This window comes from Pseudorca crassidens, chromosome X (genome assembly GCF_039906515.1).
Source record: "Pseudorca crassidens isolate mPseCra1 chromosome X, mPseCra1.hap1, whole genome shotgun sequence".
Classification (NCBI taxonomy): Eukaryota; Metazoa; Chordata; class Mammalia; order Artiodactyla; family Delphinidae; genus Pseudorca; species Pseudorca crassidens.
Window position 1 is genome coordinate 16,898,536 of NC_090317.1, and position 23,865 is coordinate 16,922,400.

Here is a 23,865-nt window from a genome sequence, read left to right on the forward strand (position 1 = left end):
AAACGTAATAATAAAACAGACCTTACACTGGAAAAGCATCCTACAGTTACATTTTCACATATACTATAAATATTACTACATCAGAACCTCCTAACAGCCCAGTAAACTGGGTAGGACAAGGATTCTTGTCCCCATTTTATGGATGAGGAAACTGCGCCAGAGTGTATCTTGTAATGTAATTGGAGAGCAAACAATATGCATTAAATGGTGCGGGAACAACACAAAGCAAGACGCCTACTTTTGTAAAAGGATACCTTATAACACAGTTTACAAGGTCTGAAGGGATGTGGATGGAGCCCAAGGGCAGCCTGAAGCAAATAGAAGTCTGAAGCTTCCCAAAAGCAGGAGATACAACTGCATTTGGAAACTCAGTTATTTTCTATGGCACCGTGAAATCTTTCTACACTGGATTGTCATGTGAACTATACCAGCAATATCTTCCACAACCACATATCGTACCACAAACCAGTCTGACTTGCAAGGGAAGTACAAGCTTTGGTCCTTTTGCAATGCTCTGCTGACTAACCACTTTGTGTTTCATGTGGCTGGGTCAAGACGGAGATGTCCTAGTGAAGGGAAGGTGGTGATTATATGAGGTTTTGCCTAGCATTCTTTCTGGGCCTACTTAGGGCTTCAGATGCAGTGAAGTTGAAGGATTTCATTCATTTCATCCAATTGTATGTCTCTTCTGAATCAGGCATTCTGCTGCCAGCTATGGGTGGGTTTTGAGAAATTCTTAGCCTAGGCAGGAGAGAAAGGAAGACATATACATGACTAGTGATTACCTAAGTCAGGAAGAATTGCAAAGCAGAAAAAGTAACATTCTGTGATGGTGGTGCAGGAGTTAATGGTTCTCATGGACGATCCTGGAGGGTTTACCGGAGGTAGTGACATTTCTACTGGGCCTTGAAAGACAGAAGGGCATTATAAACTGTGGGAATCTGTGAGCAAAGGCATCCGAAGCCTGAGCCCATGGGAGATCTACTGGCAGCCCATTGCTCAGGTGGGACAACTGGGGGAAATTCTTTGGGCCTTATACTTGTGGGGAGGGGACCTGGAGTGGCTGTACCTTACTCTCCTTAATGGACATGATTAAAATTTAATTCTGAAAATTCTCTTTAATGATACTCAAGGGGCCTATGAGCATTACTGACAGTGTGGCCTCCTCTCAAGGGGGAGTATTTTGGGCAGCCAGCGCTGGTTGAATTGTCCCAGGCCCCACTGTCTTCCATGGATGGCCAGTTGATGGGCTCAGGTGTTGGGTTATCAGAAAAGGGTTGCAGAGGACCTCATATAAAATGCTAAGGGGTTGTAGATACTGCTGAGACAGTGAAAGGTTTTAAGCAGAAGAGTAACTTGTCACGTATACATCTTAAATCTCTCTGATTGCTGTCTGGGAGATGGTTTAGACAAAGACAAGAGTGGAAGGAGAGAGTCCAATCGGGAGGCTACTGCAAGAGTCCAAGCAAAAAATCATGGGGCCTAAACAGAGCCTGTAGCACTGAGGATGGCGTGGAGAAAGAGGGGGTTAATAAGACATCTCAGAGGCAGAATCAACTAGCCACTGTCCTCATTCTGCGTGTGTGTGTGTGTGTGTGTGTGTGTGTGTGTGTGTGTGTGTGTGTGTGTGTAGGGGAATAGGACGAGGGAGGAGTCAAGGGTCACTGCCTAACAAATGCAATGAGAGATGGCCTTCTGTAAGAGTCCCCTTTCTCTTCAAGGGGCGGCAGGAAGGGAGAGGAGGGGCAGGTCAGAGACAGCAGGGAGAAATCCAGAGGCCAGGTGGCAGTAAGGAAGCCCCGCCCCCGGATCCGGCCCCGCCTCCGACTCCACCTCTTCTCCCTCTTCCCACCCACCCCGCAACCGCAGCTCATCCTCCAGGGCGGAGAGAGGTGGCATTTGAGTCCTCCGGTATCCCAGCAGGCAGTGCAGCCTAGAGATGCTGACAAAGGACTGGAGGGAGCAGTCGCAGCTGCTTTCCGAGGAACCGGTGTTGCCGAGGTGAGAGTCCCCCACCGTCCCGTCACCCACTTCCTCCGACTTCGGGAAGACGTGGAAGTTGCGTTGCCAAGAGACCCCGCGGAAAGAATGAGCTGTACCTAAACCCCGAGCTTGGCTCTGTGACTGACAGCCGGGCTCCGTGGCGCCGGGACGCGGGTGGGAGGTGGGGGGAAGGCAGATGGAGTCCTTTCTGCCCCATCTCTGACTGTCAGTTGCCCCGCCGCCCGCGGATCTCCGCCCCCGGATGGGGCTGGCGCGTGTGTGTTTCGCTTTTGCCCGGGCGGAGGCAGCTGGCTCTGGATCCTCCCGGTGCCTGCCCGACAGAGTTCGGTTGCCCCGGGGATGCGACTCCAGGGACAACTCTTTGGCGGATGTTTCGAGGAGGGCTGGGGGAGGGAGGTCGACATCCCTGTTCGGGATGACACTGTCCTCGTCCTTCCTCCAGTCCAGCCGGTCCCCGCGGCGAGCAATTGGAAGGAAATCGGCGGGGCTGGAGCGAGGCGTCCCGGGATGGCTGGAGGGCAATGAAAGCGGGGTGGAAAGGCTGGGAGTGAGAGCAAACGCCTTCTTGAAATGATTGGCGGGGGATGTAAGGGGTACGTGGCCTGTGTCTTCCCCCTTCCTGGACCTCCGCACGGATCCTGATGGTTGCACCAGCTGCTGGGCTGTAAACAGGCTCACATGACCGGTTTCACATGGAGCCGGCCGGTGTGGGGACGAGGGCTGGAAAGGCTGGGCCCCAGCCTGGTGGAGCTGAAGTCCTAGGATGGATCGTTTGATACTCCCTCCTCAGCCTTCCAGCCCTTCGTCAGTGCTCTGTGGTGTCCCCTCTGGGTAAAGTAACTGACATCTGTCCTCTCCGGATTGAAGTAGCATTTCTGCCCCAGTAGACTCAAAAAGACCTCACTTCGGGGAGCGAGAGGGAAAATGTTAAGTGAAAAAGGTCCCGGATTTTTTTTTTACCTTTGAGGGAACTAAGAGAAGGACGGAAACCTGAAACATTGGGTCCTTTGGATCTTGCCTAAAAAGCAGTCCTGTACTTTTGGAATGCATTGTGTTCTTAATGTGAATTCCAGACAAAAAGGGGAAAATCTACTTCTTCAGGCAGGGCGCACATGGGATTTAATATATTCTTGATGGTGAAAATCTTGTCCACTTGTTTCCTCTAAGTGCTGGGAAGTCTCTGCCGAGAAAATATCATATACAGGATATTAAATAGGGAGTGGACACCAACTTTTAGATTACACGTATATTTGGTTATAAAGCAGTGGGAAGTTTGGAAAACAGGAAACGGGGCCAAATGTGCCTTTCAAGTTGTTCACGTCTACATATCCAAACAGGATTCGAGATTAAACTAGATTCTGAAGCATTTCTAGAACTCTCAAAATAAGAGGTTTACTCAAATACCAGGATATTTGAAAATTTGGAATTCCCTTTATTTGGATTTCCTTTATTTATAGAATATAATTAAATGTAATGGACAATATTCAGTACCGAGTTACCATGTTATAGGCAAAGATAGAAAATAGAACAACTAGTTTATAACATAATGCATGTTTCTCCCCTTAAATTGTTCATGCACATTTTCTTCCTAAATTTTTTATTTTCAATTTTTTTTCTCATGGACCTTTTACATATAAGTCCAATTTCTGAAAAGCAGAAAACAAGAAACTGCAAGAAAAGCTTCCCAGTCCTCTAATAGCCCAATGAAGTAATTTGTTATTCTTTTTCTGATTTTAAAAAGTTTAAGACGGAAAATAATTTAAAATCTTGTCTGAAACTTAGATTATTAGTGTTCTGAATCTTGTTTTGCCACCTTGTAGCATTCTGGAGAATCTTGCCCTACAATAAATAGATTAAGTGATTTACTCTTTGAGGCCCTCCATTTCCTCATGTGTAATATGAAAGTTTTGTTTTAATCTCCAGAGCCCCTAATAGCTCTCAGATTCCATAAAGTGGTGCAGTTTTTGATTGGGCACTATTCTTGGATAAAATAAGCTGGTCAAATAAGGCAAGATGTTGGTATCAACTAAAAGGAACATGCAGCAAGTAACAAGAAGTACCCAGAATCCTAATAGAAATAGGAACTGCATTCTGCAAAATTCTTATTAGGTAAATTAACCGTATAGGTTGACCTGTACCTGTCTCTCCTCTATCAGGGAATTGAAGATTGCCTCCGCTAAACATTATAAATAACAGTTCCATCTGACTTTCTTGATCTTCAGGGCATAGTACAAAGTCTGATTCTTTCACTCATTCCAACTTCTTCCTGAATTAAGTGGGCTATGTGATCAATGATGAAATTTGAATAAAAAGACAGCTCTAGCCGGGTCTCACCTTGACAGTACCTTGATTAGATCACCAGAACCAGTATCTGGTTTTCAGCTTTTCAGGGTTCAAAATTACATTTTGCCAGCACATCTAGAAACTATTAGTCAGTCTCAGGGATTGATCCATACTAACCAAACTCACAAGAGATTTCTATGTAATATGAATACCAGTTTATTAATAAAGGGAGACGTAGAACTGCCAAGCAGACCAGAGATTCATGTACAAGCCAGGGCACCCTTTGGTCTTGACACTGTGGCAACACATAGAAATTGCTCTTAACCTCCCCTTTTTTCTAGGGTCTGTGTGGACCACTTCTTAAAACACTTAGTAGCTGATACAGTTGACAAAATTATAGCTTGCTTTTATATAAAAACCATTTTGGTTATACATTTGTGTGGATATACCCTAGTCACCTGATTGAACTTGAGACACCTGAAAAACATCTCTGAAATCTGTTTCCTCTCCATTCCTCCTGCCTTAGTGTAGGCCCTCATCTCTCCATGCCACATTCATTCAATATTTATTTATTTTTTACTGTAACTACTTTGGGGTCAGGCCCTTTGCTTGACTAGTCAATGGCAACCAGTTTCCTACGTCAGATCATATCCAGTCAATTCCCTGCTTCAAATCCTTCCGAGGTTTCCCTTGGCCTGCAGCAGTGCTTCTCAAAGCATAGAGTGCATCAGAATCATTTGCAGGGCTTATTAAAACACAGATGGCTGGGCCCCAACCACAGAATTTCTGATTCAGTAGGTCTGGGGGGAACCCAAGAATCTGCATTTCTAGCAAGTTTCCAGGTGAAGCTGCTGCTGCTAGTCTGGTACGACATTTTGAGAAACACTCTCAAACTTGGCTTACAAGATTTTCACCATCTGCCTCCAGCTTACCTTTCCAGCCTTCTCTCTTGCCGCTCCCCCATACGTGCTATTTTTTAACCATAAGCAATGCCAAAGCTCATTTTAAGAGTCCCTTTCATGCCTCCACACATACTCTTCCTTGGAATTCACCCCCGTCTCCCTCCACTCCTACTGCAAACCCCTATTTAAGGCAGACTGTCACTTTCTTTATGCTCCCAGAGCGTTTTGTATCTATCAGCATTTTAACATTTGTCACATCTTATCCTAATTACTATGTATATCCGTTTTTCCTGCTAGACTCATTTTGGAGGGCTGAGACCATGATTTCATCTTTTCTCCATATTCTTTAGCACAGTGCCTGGTATATAATAAGTGCTCAGTAAATGTTTGTTGAAATAATTTGTGATTCTATAACTTCTGAGAGTGCTCTATGTAGCAACATATGTATTTCATATAATGAGTTAATATAGATTTTGAGAATTGCACATACATCATGAAATAACTGAAGACATTGGGATAGTATAAAACAAGGGTTGGAAAGAACTAGTTTGAAAGAAATGTTTTAAAAAAGGCATTATTGGAGAGCATCCTTATTTCTTTTATTTCTTTATTTCTTTATTTATTGGTCACGCTGCGTGGCATGCGGGATCTTAGTTCCCCAACCAGGTATTAAACCCATGTCCCCTGCTGTAGAAGCTCAGAGCCCTAACCACTGGACTGCCAGGGATGCCCCATCCTTGTTTCTTTTAAACCTTAAAAGGTACACTGCTTAAGTTTTACATCTTAAATATGTAATAGCCTAGCACTACATATCATTTGTAGCAGTCAATCTCATTAGTAAGATATCAAATTATACAAAAACCCCTCGAAATTGTATAAAAACAAAATTGCCTAATATTGAGCAGTGAACCATTTAAAAATATAGCGTGAACATTAGAACATCGCTTGTGAAAGAGCCGATTTTAGGAACAGACCAGCCATTAAAAAGCCTAATAGACGATACTGGAAACTCAGAGATGAGGAGAGCTGACTTTATGAAATGGGAAGGAAAGAGAGGTTTTAATACCAGTGAGAGTAAAGCAAAAGAACATATTGCTCTTCACTGTTTACTATCCAGTTGGCCATTGGCAAGGACTGCACCAAGTATGGAGGAAAGAGATAGCCCCTGTGCCCAGATAAAAGGGAGCTGGGCCTGAAGGTGGAGCTGGGAGCCCTAATCAGTAAACACAAGAGCCAGGCACAGGTAGTAAGTAGCTGGTGCACTGTAGCCAAGCAGATGGGTCCCTAGTGTCAGCGAGAGGCTGTACTTCAAATCATCCTTAACTGTTTCAAACTTTGAACTACTTCGGTACAAGAATCCCCAAGGATCACTTATTTCATTTTTCTTGCAGGCTCCTCTCCCCCAGATAAGGGCGGGGCGGGGGTGGGGGGCAAATGACTATATGGTTTGCAAGGGGTTTCTATGCTCTTTAAGTCCAGGTTTTGAATCTTTGGGGATAAAAGGTCTCGAAACTCCCCTGTTTATCTCAGAGCCTTATCTTTCCCTTCCTCTGGTCCATCCAAAGTGACGAAGACAGAGAAAATAATCACACTTGGGGTATTGGTCTCTCTGGACTGATGGTGGAAAGTGTGGGTGAGGATTTCAGTGTGTTGAGGCTTTTTTTTTTGGTGGGAGAGTAGTTTGCAGACTGGTCACAAGGTGGTGTGCACACATAAGGTTTTCGCTCAGATTTCATTCATGTTTGCATTTCCGTGCTTTGGGATCAGAGGAAAAGGATGAGGCAGTCTCCTGTACCACCAGCTCGCAGCGGTTCTGTCTCCCTGTAAAGTCAGGGGTATGTCAGAGCCTCAGATTTCTAAACCCTGCTGGCCCAGTTGGGCACGGGGAGGCAGTGGAGATGAAGAGAGGGAAATGGGAGGGAGGGAGGAGGGGAGAGGCAGCTGGGAGTGTCGATGCTCTCCGTTCTCTTACTGCAGCCCATGGCAAGCAGCCACCATAGAGTTACTGTTCCTCTAATTGGGATGGGTTGCCTGTCTTTTGTGGATGAAGCGTGTTCAGCTATGGGGAAGGGGAATGTTTCTTGATGCAGGAGATATTTATTAGTGGATACCTGTAGGTTAACTGCTAAGTTCAGTATCTTCCAAGTACCTAACGCTGAGCTTGAGTCTTTGGATGCAAAAAAACAAAACAAACAAAACAAAACAAACAAAAACCCCACAGAAAAACAATACGGCATTATGACTGAAATCTGGGGAGTCACAATTAGTCCACACAAAACAAATGTCAATGTATTCACTCTATCCAGTAAGTACATTAAAAAATAATGTAATAAAATTAGTGAAATGCTTGTAGATCAGAGCAGTAGCAGAAGGCCATAAAGAGGGGACATTTGTACTAGGCTTTGAAGAATATGTAAAATTTTGGTGTCCAGAGAGGAAGAATAAAATAAACCTTGGTTATTATCGCCCTAATGAATAGTTACTGACAGCCATAGCTCTGCTTTCACAATCAGGAAAAGAAAGTGTGCGCAACTTAGTAAGTGAAATTGTCTCTCAGTTTTTTTTCTTGATAAAACTGAAAAGGAAACACATGCATCAAGACTTGAATTTTGGGTCATCCTTTGAGAACTCTTCTCTTCTGGAAAAGCGGGAATTTCCTAGAGATGAGGGCATGTGTTGCCATCAGCATTAGGGAAGCAGGGTTTTTGAACTGAGACGCAGAGGAGATGATTATTGTATAGGGAAGTGCGACTCTGGAGACCAGAGTTCTGCCACCAATATCCTGTGCAACCTTGGGTAAGACCCTTAACCATCCTGGGCCTGTTTTCCTTGTTGGTAAAATAAGAAGGGTTAGGAGCTGACATCCTTTGACTCTGTGTGTGCTTGACTTTTGGAAAGCAACCTTATTAACTGATTCACAGTGAGGTTTTACCAGCTTAGTGTATAATCTCTCCCCAGAATTTTTGCACTCTATCATTTTGCAATATTGACTAGAGCAAAGAGAAAGTGTTAGTCTCCGGAAAACCATCAATTAAAGGCAGGTATCATGCTCCATCATGTTTGTTGGCAGAGTCTGTAATATTGCACTGGTGACCTAGTGCTAATTTCTCCCTAATCTCCTCTGGTTGGAGTTTGGGAGGCAATTTATATCGTAGCCAAGATAAGTGAGAAATGGGAACACAAATTCGAAAAGAGATAGTAAACTGCTCAAAAATGATTCAGCACTTTTAAGATGGTGACTAGGGGACAGACAGCCTATTCACAATTCATGGGAAAATATCCAACTCATAAAGAGAAAGCTTCAAAATTCAAAAATAAGAATTTCTACTAAGCCATCATTTAAAGCTAGTAAAATTTCTACTCTGACCTATGCCAACTAACTTCCTGAGGTTAGAAGCAAGAGTTTAGCACTTGTTCTGTGTGTTTAATTTTGACTCCCCAGCCAGATTTATAAACCATCTCATACTCCTTTGTAAGAAAGTGTTACATTTTCCTAAGTTTTCAAGTCATCTTAAATAAATCTTGGTTCTTCTCATTGTAATGAGTTTCTGTTGCATATAAAATTATTTTAAATAATTAAAAATAATTCTATTTAACACATAGTTTAAGGTTTTCAATGTTATTAAAAGATCATAAATGGAAAATGCAATCAACAGATTTTTCACACATTGTTTCTAAATTCCTTCTTATGTTTCAAAACTGGCACCTTTTTGGAACTTCCCTGGCGGTCCAGTGGTTAACACTCTGTGCTTCCACTGCAGGGGGCATGGGTTCGACCCCTGGTCAGGGAACTAAGATCCTGCATGCCATGTGGCACAGCCAAAAAAATAAAATAAAAATAAAAGTTAAAAAAAACCCTGAGACCCTTTTCAAATTAGCCTCTAGTAGAGTTGTTGTTTGAGTCAACTTTTTTTTTTTTTTTTTAGTTTTGAATTAGGTCTTCATGGGGTTCAGAACTCAAAAGATTTAAAAGGGTATCAGGAGAAAACTCCCCTCTCACCCCTGTCCCCAGCCATTCAGTTTGTCTTTCCAGGGGCAGCCCTGGCTGTCCTTCCAAAGATATTTTACCCATACCCAAGAAAATAGGTTTACATAGTCTTTTATCTTCCTTTTCTACACAAATGGTAGCATACCCTACTCTCTGCATCGCACCTTGCTTTTCTCACTTAATACTGCATTTGAAGATCAGTCCATATCCACACCACACAAAGAGCTTCCTCTTTCTTCTTGACAGAGAGCTGGTATCCCAACGAATGGCTATATCATACTTTACTTAATGAATCCCCTATTAATGGCCAGTTGGGCCGTTTCCAATCTTTTGCTATTGACAACAACTAGCTCTTACTGCATGCCACGCTTCATTCTATGTGCCTCACGTAAATTATTTTGTTAATCCTCAGTGCTGCAAAAAAAAAAAAAAAAAAAAGCCCTGTCACATATATGATTTCACACAAGGGGAATATTTATGCCTGAGAAATTCCTAGAAGTAGAATGTCTAGATCTGAGGGTTAGGTGCATTCAATTTTGGCAGGTATAGTGGTTGTATCAACTTATATTTATATCCCCGCCAGCAATGTAAGAACATGCCTGATTGCTCCCACCATGTACTATCAAATTTTTGATTTTTGCCAATCTGACAGGTAAAAACATGTATTTCAAGTATAGCTTTAGTTTGTATTTCTCTTGTGAGTGAGCTTACACATCCTTTTGTAAGTTTAAAAACGATTTGTATGTCCTTTTCTATAAAATATTATAGTGTTTGCTCATTTTTATATTGAGTTGTCTTTTTTTAATGATTTGGAGGTCCTCTATATATAGTAGGGCAGTTAGACATTGCCTATGATATGATTGAACATGTTTTTTTGGCTTTACTTATAAAACTTTTTGCCATGCAGAACTTTAAAAGTTTTTATATAGTTGAATTTACTAATAGTTTTTGGTTCCTGGTTGTTAGAAAGCCTAAGATTATTAAAAAGATTTTCCATGATTTCTAGTGCTTTTATGCTTTTGTTTTTTTTATACATTTAAAGCTTTGATCCATTTGGAATTTACCATAATAAAATTCTGGAATTTTATAAGGAGTGAGGGATAAACTCAATTGTGTTTCTAGATGGATACCTGGTTTTATCAACATTTATTGACTGAACTATCTTCCATGAATTAGAGATACCACCTTTTTAAAAAAAATCTTTTTAAAATTTATATTTGGCTGCGTTGGGTCTTCGTTGCTGCGCACGAGCTTTCTCTACTTGTGGCGAGCGGGGGCTACTCGTCGGTGCAGTGCGTGGGCTTCTCATTGCAGTGGCTTCTCTCGTTGCGGAGCACGGGCTCTAGGTGCGCGGGCTTCAGTAGTTGCGGCACGTGGGCTCAGTAGTTGTGGCTCACGGGGTCTAGAGCGCAGGCTCAGTAGTTGTGGAGCACGGGCTTAGCTGCTCCGCGGCGTGTGGGATCTTCCCGGACCAGGGATCAAACCCGTGTCCCCTGTATTGGCAGGCGGATTTTTAACCACTGTGCCACCAGGGAAGCCTGAGATGTCACCTTTTATCATAAGCTAAATTCTCACTCTAACTGAGTTTTAGAATAAGATGTTGAATATTATTTAGTGATGCCAAAGTTGGATGTTCTATTCCTGGCAGCCAAGCTTACTAAGAAAGTAATTGTAGAGCTTATCATTTTCTATTGAAAAAAATAACATGCCAAACTTCTGAGAGGACATTATCCAAATAGAAATATGTATGGCTCTTAGGAAAGAGAAGAAATTCATGGCAAATAAAAACTCAGAATTAAAATGGTTTAACCATATGCTTTTTAGAATAACCTTAGTTTTATTTTATTGAAATGGCCAGTTAGTTTGGTATAGTGGAAAGAATACTGGACTAGGAGAGGCCTGTTGGCATTTTTTTATCTACCTTGGTCTCTTCCTAATTTAGTAATGACAACAAATACTTAGAACAGCGCCTTGCCTATAACAAATGCTAAAGGCTTTACATAGATCAGTTCATTCAGTATATGTAATTAATAAAGAATTTGTAATCTGTTGTGAATTAAACAAATATAAAATATTATTACTAATAAATATGTCTATAGGTGCTTTCAGCTTAGTCATAAAAACCTAAAAAACAAAAAACAACCTAACACTGTTATGGGCTACATGCATGCTATAAAGTATACAAAGAGAAAGTGGAACCTGGGGCAGCCTGTGGATGATGAGCTTACCAAGGTTCTCCCTTACCTTCACATTCCTGTGTCTTCCCTTATGCTGATCCCCAGGTCTCAATGCCCTCCCTACCTACTTCCCCCAACACAGAAGCTCGTATCCTTCTTTTCTTTAAGGGCCACCCCAAATGTTGTCTCCTGGCCTCTCTTCCAGGTAGAATTATTCATGCAGTCTTCTAATTCCCTAGCGCTTTATATACAACGGTATGCATTATAATAAAGGTAGCTTAAATATTTATTTTGTCTCCTCAATTATACTTGAGTTTCTGGAGGGCAGAGTTTCTGGAGGGCAGAGTTTCTGGAGGGCAGGGCCTGTGCATTATTCATTTTTGTATCTCTGTGCAGCTCTTGACATAGTTCCTGGCCTATAATGTTCAGCTGAGAGAAAAGAATAAAAATTTGCATACATGATTATACAGTATCCTATTTGATAAAAGTGGGCAAGGCCTCAATCAGAATCTGAGCCCTGATAGCTGGTAAAAACCAAACGATGGGGCTTCCCTGGTGGCGCAGTGATTGAGAGTCCACCTGCCGAGGCAGGGGACACGGGTTCATGCCCCGGTCCGGGAAGATCCCACATGCCGCGGAGCGGCTGGGCCCATGAGCCATGGCCGCTGAGCCTGCGCGTCCGGAGCCTGTGCTCTGCAACGGGGGAGGCCACAGCAGTGAGAGGCCCGCGAACCGCAAAGAAAACAAAACAAACAAACAAAAAAAACCCAAACAATGGTACAGCAGAAACTAACACAACATTGCAAAGCAGTCATAACACAATAATAATAATAAAAAACAACCAAACTATGTAATCATTCGTTATATTTCTCTCTGAGTGTATGAGAACCTGAGTGCAAAGTATTAAATGGATTTTGGCCTACTGTATTTTATAGGTGTGATCTACAGGGTGAAAATCAGACATTTTCTGTGACTGTATGTTTTAGCTTTCTCATTTTATTTTAAAAAGCCACATTTAGGGCGCTAGCTAAATAAGAATGTTGTTGATCAAAATTAGATTAGGAGACAAATACAGAAACATTACTTATCACACAGGCTACAACTCTCTGGAACATATTCAACAACCCCAGAAGGAATCCAAAAAGGTCTCTGAAGTTGGAAGAAAATAGCTCTCATGAAGTCTGTGTACTTGATGTAGGAGGGGAGGCACCGTGCCACTTGCATGCCGAGGCCTGCTTACTGACTTTGAATTTTCATGGAAAACTCCAAGGACTGCTTAGCAAGTTTGGATATGCGTCTTCTTTTCAAGACATTTTTCCTTGTCTTGGGTTTTGGTAGAAAAAACGATTAAGAGAACTCTTCCACCCATGCTGCCAGAAGGCACTAACTAAAGCATTGTTGAAATAAATGTTAAAAAAGTGAGTCTCGTGTTTTTCCTTTGTAAATCATGGAAGCTTACTTTGTTTTATTTATTTTTTTCATCTTTAAGAATTCTGATTGGCTCACATAAAATCAGTTGTGACAAAACATTTTTTTTTAATCTGAGGTTTTAAATGAGTGACATCCTTTTGATCTCACCTTTTTGAGGGTGATTAATTTTAAGTAGGAAGCCTTCTTTATCATAGGTTGATATCCTGAATGTGAAAGGAGCAAGTGTAAGTTTCTTTGCATAGTTTGGTAGAAGCTGTATAAGTAAGCCAAGCGGAAGAGTCAAAAGGCATGTTTAAATGATTTGGGGACTGTTATAATGCATGCTAACCATGCTAGTCAGAGCTGGCTCATGATTACAGGTATCACTCAGTTTGCTTTTTCTCTTCTCTTTCCAGATTGCCAAAATGCTTTGGAGTTTTTAACTGATTTTAAGAAAAGCCCCAAATAGATTTGAGACTGTAAAAACTGAAGCCGCAGCAAGGGGGATTCAGTGCCAATGCATCAACAAAAAAGGCAGCCAGAGTTAGTGGAAGGAAATCTTCCTGTCTTTGTGTTTCCCACAGAGCTGCTATTTTATGCAGATGACCAGTCAACACATAAGCAAGTGTTGACGCTGTATAATCCCTATGAGTTTGCCTTAAAGTTCAAAGGTGAGTCTCCTAGGTGTATTTTCTGGATTTTAACTACTCCCTACTAATTTTTGACTTGTAGAAACTAATTTTTTAAAAAACACTAATGGCCATTGTGACTTTTTCTTTCAGTTTTGTGTACTACTCCAAATAAGTATGTTGTCGCTGACGCTGCAGGTGCAGTAAAGCCTCAGTGTTGTGTGGATATGTAAGTCACAACCACTTCCTGGTAACATGTTTTCAGTGTGTTAATATTTATGTGTTTAACTTGGAAAAGATCTTTTCTTGAAGCTGCTCCCGCATAGGCCTTCATTATATTTTGAATTTTTGCTGAGAGTTTGTCCCGCAACATACTTTTTAAGAAGTTTCTAAGAAAGTCTAAACAGGTTGGCCAAATAATAATTCATTATGTTGGAGCTGATGTGTGTGTTAATATTTCCACGAACACTTCCTCATTGTGCTTTTATTCATAGCAGGGAGATTTATGGAGGCAAAGTTCTAACTTATTCCTTTAAATTTCTCTAGCTATAAGAGGGAATTTAGCCCTCTTTGGAACATCTTGCTGTTATAGTGTCATTTGTGGAACTAATAATACTATGCTCTCAGAACAATGGTCATATAAATTCATCTGAAATGATTCAGCTAATAAAACTGAAAGTTAGTCTATACAAACAGGAAGCGAGTGTATAACTACTCATCTGTAAGAGGTTATCTGAGCTCTTCCAGATAACTTCATCTTAGAGTGTCAGATAAATGATTGTTTGTTCAAGCTGTTCATATTTAATTTTCACTTTAGAACTAGTGGTGACCAGATGGATCCAATGACCAGCCCTTAATTTAAGCTACCAAGTAAACTGTATTTGTTTAAATCTTCCGTTGAGAATGAGAAGCAGAAGTCTTTTCTCTTGCATACATTTTCATCATCTCAGAGCCATAAAATGATGTATCTTTGAGGACGTGTTTTTGCACATTTCTTTTGATTTTCGTTCAGTACGTAATAAGCACGGACTATTGCAAAGAAATATAATCTCTTGCCTAATCAATGTTTTATCTTTGACTCAGTTGTTCTGTGTTCTCTATTAAGAATGAAGTAAAATAAATGGCACTGCAGATAACTTGCATAGAATTTATAGTACTTTATATACTCTTTTCAGAGAAATACAGAAGTGCATTGTAAGCCTTCTGTTGCATTGGTCTTACTGTGTTACCTACTTATTCAATTGCTTATTTTTGCCTTTGTGCATGGACTTCAATTTTAAGTGTAGGGAGAGGTTCGTTATTTTGTTACTTGAACAATAAATAAGTGGCAATAGGAATTTATGAGACTTTTGTGGGGAAGAAACAATTTCACATATCCTGTTTAGTGAATATTGCTGTACACAGATAGCCAGGAAAAGAATGTCGTTGCTAAAAGGAATTTTCTTTACCTATCATTCTTTTCTTTACCTATCATTCTTTTACTTTTCTTTACTTATTATTCTGAAGATGACTCTTATTCATCAAATATTTCAGAATTACCCATTTCTTTTTGGGTTGTACTGTGATTTTTTTTAAAGTATCACTAGCAAATTTCTGTATTTGAGTATTTGGTTATAGTCAGTTAATATGTATGAAATTTCTTGCTGAATTCTGCTTGACAGGCCCCCAGAAACCTAAACAGCATTTGTTCTTTTTTAATGTTTCCAGTGTGATTCGTCATAGAGATGTTCGATCCTGTCACTATGGTGTAATAGACAAATTCCGTCTCCAAGTTTCCGAGCAAAGCCAGAGGAAGGCTTTAGGAAGGAAAGAGGTCGTGGCTACTCTTCTCCCGTCGGCAAAAGAACAACAAAAGGAAGAAGAGGAAAAAAGAATAAAGGAACATTTAACTGAAAGTTTATTTTTTGAGCAGTCGTTTCAACCAGGTAGTCTGGATTGTTTTTAAAGCCCTTTTGAGGTCTTACACATTTCTTACTTTAAGAGAATCAGGGAGCAAAGAATAATTACTAGAACAATAACCTGCCGCTCTAAACCTAGTCGACTACTTCGAAAGTGAATGAAGAGATCAGGTACCTAGAATCGAACAAGAGGCCTAGAGCTGGCCTTTCAGCGGAGAGAAGAGCTCCCGCTAGATGAGGTTATAAGGAGAGGGCAGTCGTTGCCAGAGCCTTTTCAATCTATAAAACCTGAGACTGCAGGCCCTGTGCTTTATAATGCTAGCACAATTTGGCAATTCTATACTTTTGTTTCTGTGACTTTCCTATATCCTTTCTCATTTAATTAATTCGAAGAAGGAGAGAGATTGTGTTTGGCAATAGGCCAAGTTTGGTGCACTGTTCATATTATTTTGAAAAAAAAATCTCATTAAAGTTGAAGTTAATTAAACTAAGTAGATTATAATATCCCCTGTGGGCTATTAATTGAATCCCTCTCCATTCCTCATTTCCTTCCAGCTTAGATATTCAGGAGTGTTATGATATATTCTTTCAACATCGACACGATCCTCATAGTCAACTCTTGGACGTCACTCCGCCTCCCTCTGAACTTCTCATTATCTCCCTCCAACCCTATTATAAGGGGAGGAAGATAAAATTTTCCATAGAAAAGCATGGAAACTTTTTGACCGTGATATATGAATGTGATAACAGCTGTCCTTGAAATTGCAACATTATATATGAGGGATTAAAAACCATCTAGTTGTCATTACATTAATTCATAGATCCCTATCAGTTTGTTCATCTTAGAACGTTTATCTCGACAAGACAGGGAGTAATGCCCCTTTGATTTACTGGAGCCAAGTGTCTTCTCATTCCGTGCAAGGAGTGCCCAGATTCTCTGGTGATACCAAGACTAGGAACTAGGTAGTAACTAGTAGATTGTTTTCTTCTCAGCAACTATTATTAACCGACAGGACCAGTTTTTCATGTTTCGAAGCTGAAAGAGAATCTCTGTCAAATGTCACTTTGATGTCCAATCAATACTGTGAAGTTGACTTATAAATAGATATGAAATGCAAGATTCCTCTTTTAAAATGCCTCCTGTAGAACAAGAAAGGCCATTTGAGCATTTGGTTTTGGGTGTTAATTTTATAATTTAAAGTAAAGTGGTCGTTACAGATCATTTTGGTATTTAACAGACTGATTTAATGCCGAAGAATAATAAGGGTTAAAAGTTTACTGTTTCATATATATATATATATATATATATATATATATATATATATATTCTTTTATTTTTAAATTGTTAGAATTCAAGCGAAAATCATCCTAAAATACAAATGTGTATTAATTGAGCATTTTATTATTTTATTTTTATAACGAACCTTTGTATCTGAAGTACATTAGAGAATTCTTCTAATGGTAAAATTGGAGTAGGTAGATGAATAGAATAGGTGATATTGGCATAGCACATGGTGGTCTCTGTTTTGGGGAAAAAAAAAACCACCACACACCTCTCTAAGCCATCCTAGTCAGGAAGCTCAAGGAAAGCAGACACCTTATTTGTCTTGTTCATCAAGTTCATCACTTGTTCAGCACAGTGCCTGGCATACAGTAGTTACACAGGAAATATGTGCGCGGGCCTCACTAGGAAGGCTGGACTTCTCAGCTGGTAGGGGCAGCTGGGTTGGTTTTCTTTGTCTTACAAGGTTTCCACGGCTGCTGCTGTCTAGAGCAAGGGCGGCAGCACACAGTAGAGCTCCCCGCTCCCCGCAGGTACCACAAGATTGTGAGGGTCTCTCTGTGAGTTTAGCTGGAAAAATCGTTGGCGGCTGTATCGTGAAAGATTTAGATTTTAAAATGTGGTGAAAGGCAGTACAAATGAGAAATTTCTTCTCAAGTTATGTATTATATAAAGAGACATATAGTAGTAACAAATTTAAAAAAGTAACCAGCACCTATAATCCCACACACTTGACAGATCTGCTTACATGTGTTCCATGTTACTTTCTAGACCTCGTCTATGTGCATAAATACAATTATATATATATTCTTTTTTTAACAGAAAAAATATATATGTATATATTCTTTTTTTTCATTTAACAGAAATTGAAGAGAAACCCACAAAGCATACTTTCAGAAAATACCAAAGCCCAGGTCATTAAAAAGTTATTTTAAAAAGATTCAGCTGAATCTTAGAGGGTTCGTCTTAATTACATTATTAATGAACTGCTGTGTCTATGCCAGGTTTGAGCCAGTGCTCTCTGGCTTAAGAAAACTACGTTCTTTATTATGGTTTATAATAATAAAGAATTGAAAATGACCTAAAAGTCATTTAGGGGATTGATTAAATTACGAATATTCATAAGATGGAATGTCAGGCAGACATTTACAAGGATTTGATAGAATGGGAGATAGTTATATATGGACATAGAAAGAGGTTCAAATATATATTCCAAGTGAGAGAAAAAAAGTTATAGAACAGTATGTATAGTATGGTCTCATTTAAGTAAAAAAATCATTTTACATGTTTATATGGGCATTTATAAAATCTGAAAGGATCTATACCAAGCTGTTAACAGTGTTATCTCTAGGAGGATGGGATTACAGAGGAACCTTTATGTTTTCTATATCTCTAAAATTTTTACAACCCTGTAGTATCAGAAAAACTTTCCACTTTGAAAAATGTCAAGCATTTATGTGAATGTTTTTGGAATTTCTCTAAATAGTAAAAATTCCTTGAAATAATCTTTACTGTGGGTTTGCATTGAACAGTGTAGTCGTGATAAATATTTTCCTTGAAAACTTACCTTTGCAACAAATATAAATATAAAGTACTACATTCGTTAGCAAAAGATAGACTTGTTTTTAGGCATTTATGCTATTGTTTCATCTCAAGCAATAATCACTATAAAATTTGAATTTGTTTTCACCTATCTGTCTTTGGTGAGGCTCAATTAAACTTCACACAACAGCTATGGTATTAATAATTTAGAAAAGCTGCATCTAATAATAAAATGAACAGCATTATTTCATTAATAAAACACAAAGATTGTGTTGCTGTTGGCTATTCCTTTTAATGAAAGGAAGGGTAGTGGGAAAAGCCGTAAGACAGAAAATGCTGGTGGGTTTCTTAAAAATATGGGTATGAATATTGTACACATACAACCAGAACTGTAGAATAGCAGGCCAATAATAAATATTTTTAAATTTTATTTTATTGCGGTAAGAATACAACAAGATATCTGCTCTTTTAACAAATGTTCGTGTACAATATAATATTGGTAACTATAGGCACAATGCCGTACAGCTGATCTCTAGAACTTATTCATCTTGTATAATTGAGATTTTTATGCCCATTGATTAGCAACCCAGCCCTTGGCAACCACCATTCTGCTCTCTGATTCTATGACTTTGACTATTTTAGATTCCTCATATAAACGGAATCATGCAGTATTTGTCCTTCTGTGATGGATTTATTTCATTTAGAATAATATTTGCCTGACATTGTTTCTGCTGCTTTCTTACTTCTATGCTATAAATGGGGGTAGAGTGGAGGGCAAGAATTTTCATAGGCAGCTTTAATAACATTAAAGTAGAACGTTTTGCCGCCTTAACACCTTCAAAAATGATAGCAGGATGCTGCAGGTATTAGGACCAAACCTGTCTCGAGACCTACCAAAGATACTCCCAGAAGGTAGTGGAGCTCTACTGCAGTGGGCTCCAAAATGGAGTACACACAAGCAGTGCATTGGGGGTATGGGAAGAAAATGCCAGAACTTCAATTTCTATCTATTTTTAGCCCATTCTCTGCACAGATAATACATGCTTGAACACTTTCTACGAATTCCGGTGGGGTAGTGGGGAAAGGATGATGACCACTGTTCTCTTCAGTAGGAACTCACTACCTCACATTCCATCCTGTAATGGGCTTCCAGATAAGTCCAACAGATCAGGCCCCACGAAATGGGAATGATGGGGAAAGAATCAGAGAAGTTAGGCAAAACCAGAATCCTGGTGAGTGGTGGCCAGTCCGTGTGAATGAACTTTTGTCTTAAGTTGTTTTTAGAAGCAAGCTCAGGGGGCTTCCCTGGTGGCGCAGAGGTTGAGAGTTCGCCTGCCAATGCAGGGGACACGGTTTCGTGCCCGGGTCTGGGAAGATCCCACATGCCGCGGAGCGGCTGGGCCCGTGAGCCATGGCCGCTGAGCCTGCGCGTCCGGAGCCTGTGCTCCACAACGGGCGAGGCCACAACAGTGAGAGGCCCGTGTACCGCAAAAAAAATAAATAAATAAATAAATAAATAGAAGCGAGCTTAGGGGTTTTTATCTTTTTACAGAAAACAGAACTGTCTCCTCAGGACCTAGTTTACTAACTGTCTTCCTGGGAGTGGTGTGTATTGCAGCTCTGATGCTTCCCACGCTGGGTGATGTGGAATCGCTGGTGCCTCTCTACCTCCACTTAAGTGTCAATCAAAAATTAGTGGCTGCTTATATCTTAGGTAAGTGTTTTAAAGGTGCATTGGGGCATATGTGTTGGCAATTTATTTTCTTGAAAAGAATAATACATTGTTCTTTTATTTATTCCATTCTTTCTTCAAAAAATCTCTTCTGGACTAAACTGTGTCCTAAATACCTGCAAAATACATTTGTAAAAACATGAGAATTATGGAAACACTCACATTAAACTTCAGTAAGCCAAGGATTCCTAACCTGAATCAAGGCCCAGAATCTCTAAATGGCTTGCCTGAGGTGTACTGATTACAGTTGATTCTCTTTTTAAAAAAGTTATTTAAAATTTTAATACAGTTTTTAAAGGTTACTTTCCATTTACAGTTATTACAAAATATTGGCTCTATTCCCTGTGTTGTATGATACATCCTTGAGCCTATCTTACACCCAATAGTTTGTACTTCCCATTGCCCCACCCCTATTCTGTCCCTCCCTGTGTAGGCAGTTTTTATGGCCTGGAGGTGGTAGTGGCGGTCTTTATGTGTGTGTAGGATGATGGTGGTGGCTTGATTTTTTTTTTTAAGAAAAACAGATTGCTTCAAAAGCACGTTGAGATAAAGTGCATTTTAAGATTTAATTGTTGGCTCACATTTAGTTCTTTTCAGCTTGTTTATCTAGTACCTAATACTGTATTTTTCAGTTATTTTCCTTTTGCTGATTTACAGTGGTATAAAACATGTATAAAATGTAAAATGCATACATTCCATGATACAGCATTTTTACTTCTAGGAATTGATCCTAGGGAAACATACAAAGCGCATACAGTGATAAAGATGAACAGGGAAGCCTTGTTTAATGTTGTGACCCTTTCTCTTTAAACCAGTTCCCTTGTTTCCTGTTGAATCATTCTTTCAGTCATCCTGGCTTGAAACCTTATAGTTAATTAGTTCAAATGAACAAACATTCATTCAGTACCTACCATGTGTCAAGGATTAGGGTTCTGGTGATGAATGACTCTCCTCATCGTCTCCTCTCACCTCTTCTGAGGTGCCAACTCTTTTCAGTATTCTCTCTCAGAATTCCTTGGTGTGCTCCCTTTTATAAAATTTCCAAATTGTCTTCTAAGTTGTCTCCGACTTCTGTCTGTGTCCCTCCTATTCCTATTCCTCCCCTTTACCCCCATTATCTCCCCCCCACAAATCATCCATCACATTACTGTCAGGTTGATTTCCATCCTGTGTTGATTTCACCACCACCACTCCCTACTCAACAACCTTCAGTGATTCCCCATAATCCGTAGAATGAAGTATAACTCCATAGTTCGGCATTGAAGACTCCACACTCTGAGTCCTCTCTGAGTTACTCTTGTCTAGCTGCTTCCCTATGTAACTTCTTGATTAGAGTGTGTTAGATTATTTATTGATCCCCACAAAGCTCATCTGTAGCCCCGGTCCTACCTCCATGCCCTTGCTCTTGCCATTCGCTCACCTGAAGTGCCTGCCCATCATACTGTTCTATATCTTTCCTGTCCATCTTTTAGGCTTACTTTAGCTTGACCTTTTGGGGCATCTTCTCTGACTGCTCCAGTCCTATGTGATTATTTTCCTTCTCTGTACTTTATCACTCACTTTTTAAAAACCACTCATTTAGGACTGAGGATATTCTTATATTATTAAATTTTTTTATGGTTTTATGTATGGAGTCTCTTCAAAAGGAACAGGCTAAGCAGAAATACTATGCTTCTGTCTCTTTGTGGCCCTAGGGCCCTGGGATACAAACAGGCTTGCATTGTTTTTGTTGATGAAATTAGCAGGCTTTACTGACACTTTAAAATGCCATGTCTGCTATTATTATAGTTGTCGTGACTGGATAAAACGAGAGATATATTTGATGGTTAAAAAATTAGCTACGGCCAGACATTAGTGATGGCATTAAATCTATCCAATGACTGCCTATTGCTGTAAATTGGATTTCTTCTGTATAGTATCAGCTAAATTCAAGTTGATTTTGAGTTCTTGGTAGAGTGCCTGCCTATGTGCTGTGTTTTATTTGCTCATTGAGGTGTAAACAATTATTTATTGAATGGAAGATTTTGTAAAATGCATGTCCTTAACTGTTCTCCAATTTTTTCTTTCAGGTCTTATCACGATGGCTATACTTAGAACATGAGCAAGGAATTCACTTGACTTCTGAAGTAGATTTATCTTGAAAATATGAATGTGGACTGCCTTTTATCTTTATTTCACCCCATTAACATGCTACAAACTATTGATTGATTTACAATCATTGCAAATGTATAATATATATTTTAAATTACTCTATAATTTTATTCCAAGGACTCCAGCACATTATGTTACAGACAGCAAGGAAGCTTCTGAGTGACACTTAGGAAATTTTTTGAAGAAATTCTTTTTATATCTAAGCCGACCGTGCAAAAGACTTTAATTAAGACATTTGTTATTTTCTCATCTTTTTTCTAATTCACTTTGATTGTTGAGGTCATGTATCCTTCAAAGTTAAAGGCCTAAAAGAGCAAACTGACCAGCCTGAAAATGAAATTACATTTATTTCCTAGCTACGAACATCAATGTTACTATATAAATTATGCCTTGTCCTCTATCATTATATACAGGCGCCATGGTGTTTCTAAAAATAAGAGTTTTACAGTTAATGTGTAGAAGGTAAAAAAATGAAAAAGCATAAAGTACTGAGGGATCATGTTTATCTTAGGGTCTCACAGAAGACAGGACATATTTAATTCATCTGGTGAACTACAGGATAGGTTGTGGTCCAGCCACCAAGAAGCAGGGTGACCATTCTGTTTGGTCTAAGAATTCTGAAGGAAGGTAGGCATAATGCTTTATGTTAATAGGAGGAAAAATCACTTTATCTTTTCTCCCCAGCCCTTTGCCTGACTGTAAGCTACTGGCCCAGATGGGGACTACCAATGCCAGGTGTTTTATGTGGAGATGATTTTTCACCTTTAAACTCTAAGCCAAGTACAAAAACTCCTGAATATCTGTGTCTATTTTTTATCAGTCACTGAGACATTTTTTAAGTTTGTATTTATTATTAAAACAACTTTACCAAAAAAAGTCCCCAAAGCACAACTATGTACATTTCTTTATAGCCTCTTCTGATCTCTAACATATATATGCAGTTTTAACTGTTATTGTTATAGTATCTGATCTTTTGACTTAGGATTTTTATCTGAGAGCACAATGCATTGAGTCTCTTGAAAATCATCTTCCAGATCTTTTTACAGAATGAACTTATGCACTGCTACTGTAGTATTCTTAAGGAATATATGTAAACACGAGATGTATGCCTGAGGTTGGGTTTTGCAGGAAACAGTACTTTGCTTCTAAAGTAAAAGCTTTTACGTATACTCTTTCATAGAAAATCCTCATTGTTTAACCATTTGGGGAGCATAAATCATTAAATGAATCATGTCTGTATGTTGTGTAATGACTAAAAAGCACATAAATGTAATCTATTTTGAACTTTGTAAAAAAATCCCTTGTGTTTGAAGGTTATCCTTCTTTCTCTGTCTATCTCAAGTCGCGTGTGTGTGTGTGCACGCGCGTGTGTGTGCGTGCGCACGTGTGTGTGCGTGTGTGCGTGTGCAGGTGCACGCACATGTGTGTGTGCATGTGATAACACATTGTAAAGAACAGAAATTACTTTAAAAAAATAAAAGAAAATGGAGACCTAAGTTTCACAACGATTGACACATTTTGTTTCGGTATATCTCTGAGGAACTCAAAGTCTCCTATTTCCCAAAGCTGTCTCCTATTCCTGTGAGTTAAATAAGCAAAAATAAGAAGTGAAATATGTGAGCTAAAATGTCTTAAGTTTTTAAATTTACCAAAGGAGTTAATTTGTTTTTACAGTTTTTGAATAGGTAACAGTTACGTGCTTCAAAAATCAAAAACTGTAAAAAGGTATACAGTGAAAAATCTCTCCTCACCATCCCTGTTCACCCCGTTCCCTGTCCACACAGCTCCTTACAAGTGACCACTTTTTTTTTTTTTTTTTTTGCGGTACGCGGGCCTCTCACTGCTGTGGCCTCTCCCGTTGCGGAGC

General features: G+C 39.6%; 1 protein-coding gene across 1 annotated transcript; it reads left to right on the top strand.

Moving 5' to 3' along the window:
* Positions 1 to 1,857: 1,857 nt before the first annotated feature.
* On the top strand, positions 1,858 to 23,494 carry MOSPD1 (motile sperm domain containing 1). Its single transcript, XM_067724584.1, has 6 exons — positions 1,858 to 2,001; positions 13,181 to 13,435; positions 13,547 to 13,622; positions 15,101 to 15,318; positions 19,668 to 19,829; positions 21,917 to 23,494. The coding sequence occupies exons 2-6, from the start codon at positions 13,282 to 13,284 to the stop codon at positions 21,946 to 21,948; spliced, it is 642 nt and encodes a 213-aa protein (XP_067580685.1). The 5' UTR covers positions 1,858 to 2,001; positions 13,181 to 13,281; the 3' UTR covers positions 21,949 to 23,494.
* The last annotated feature ends 371 nt before the right edge of the window (positions 23,495 to 23,865 follow it).

Coding starts and splice junctions, on each gene's coding strand:
- MOSPD1 (XM_067724584.1), top strand. CDS start 13,282: ATGCATCAACAAAAAAGGCAGCCAGAGTTAGTGGAAGGAAATCTTCCT. Junction 13,623..15,100: donor CCTCAGTGTTGTGTGGATAT/GTAAGTCACAAC, acceptor TAATGTTTCCAG/TGTGATTCGTCATAGAGATG. Junction 15,319..19,667: donor TGAGCAGTCGTTTCAACCAG/GTAGTCTGGATT, acceptor ATCTTTTTACAG/AAAACAGAACTGTCTCCTCA.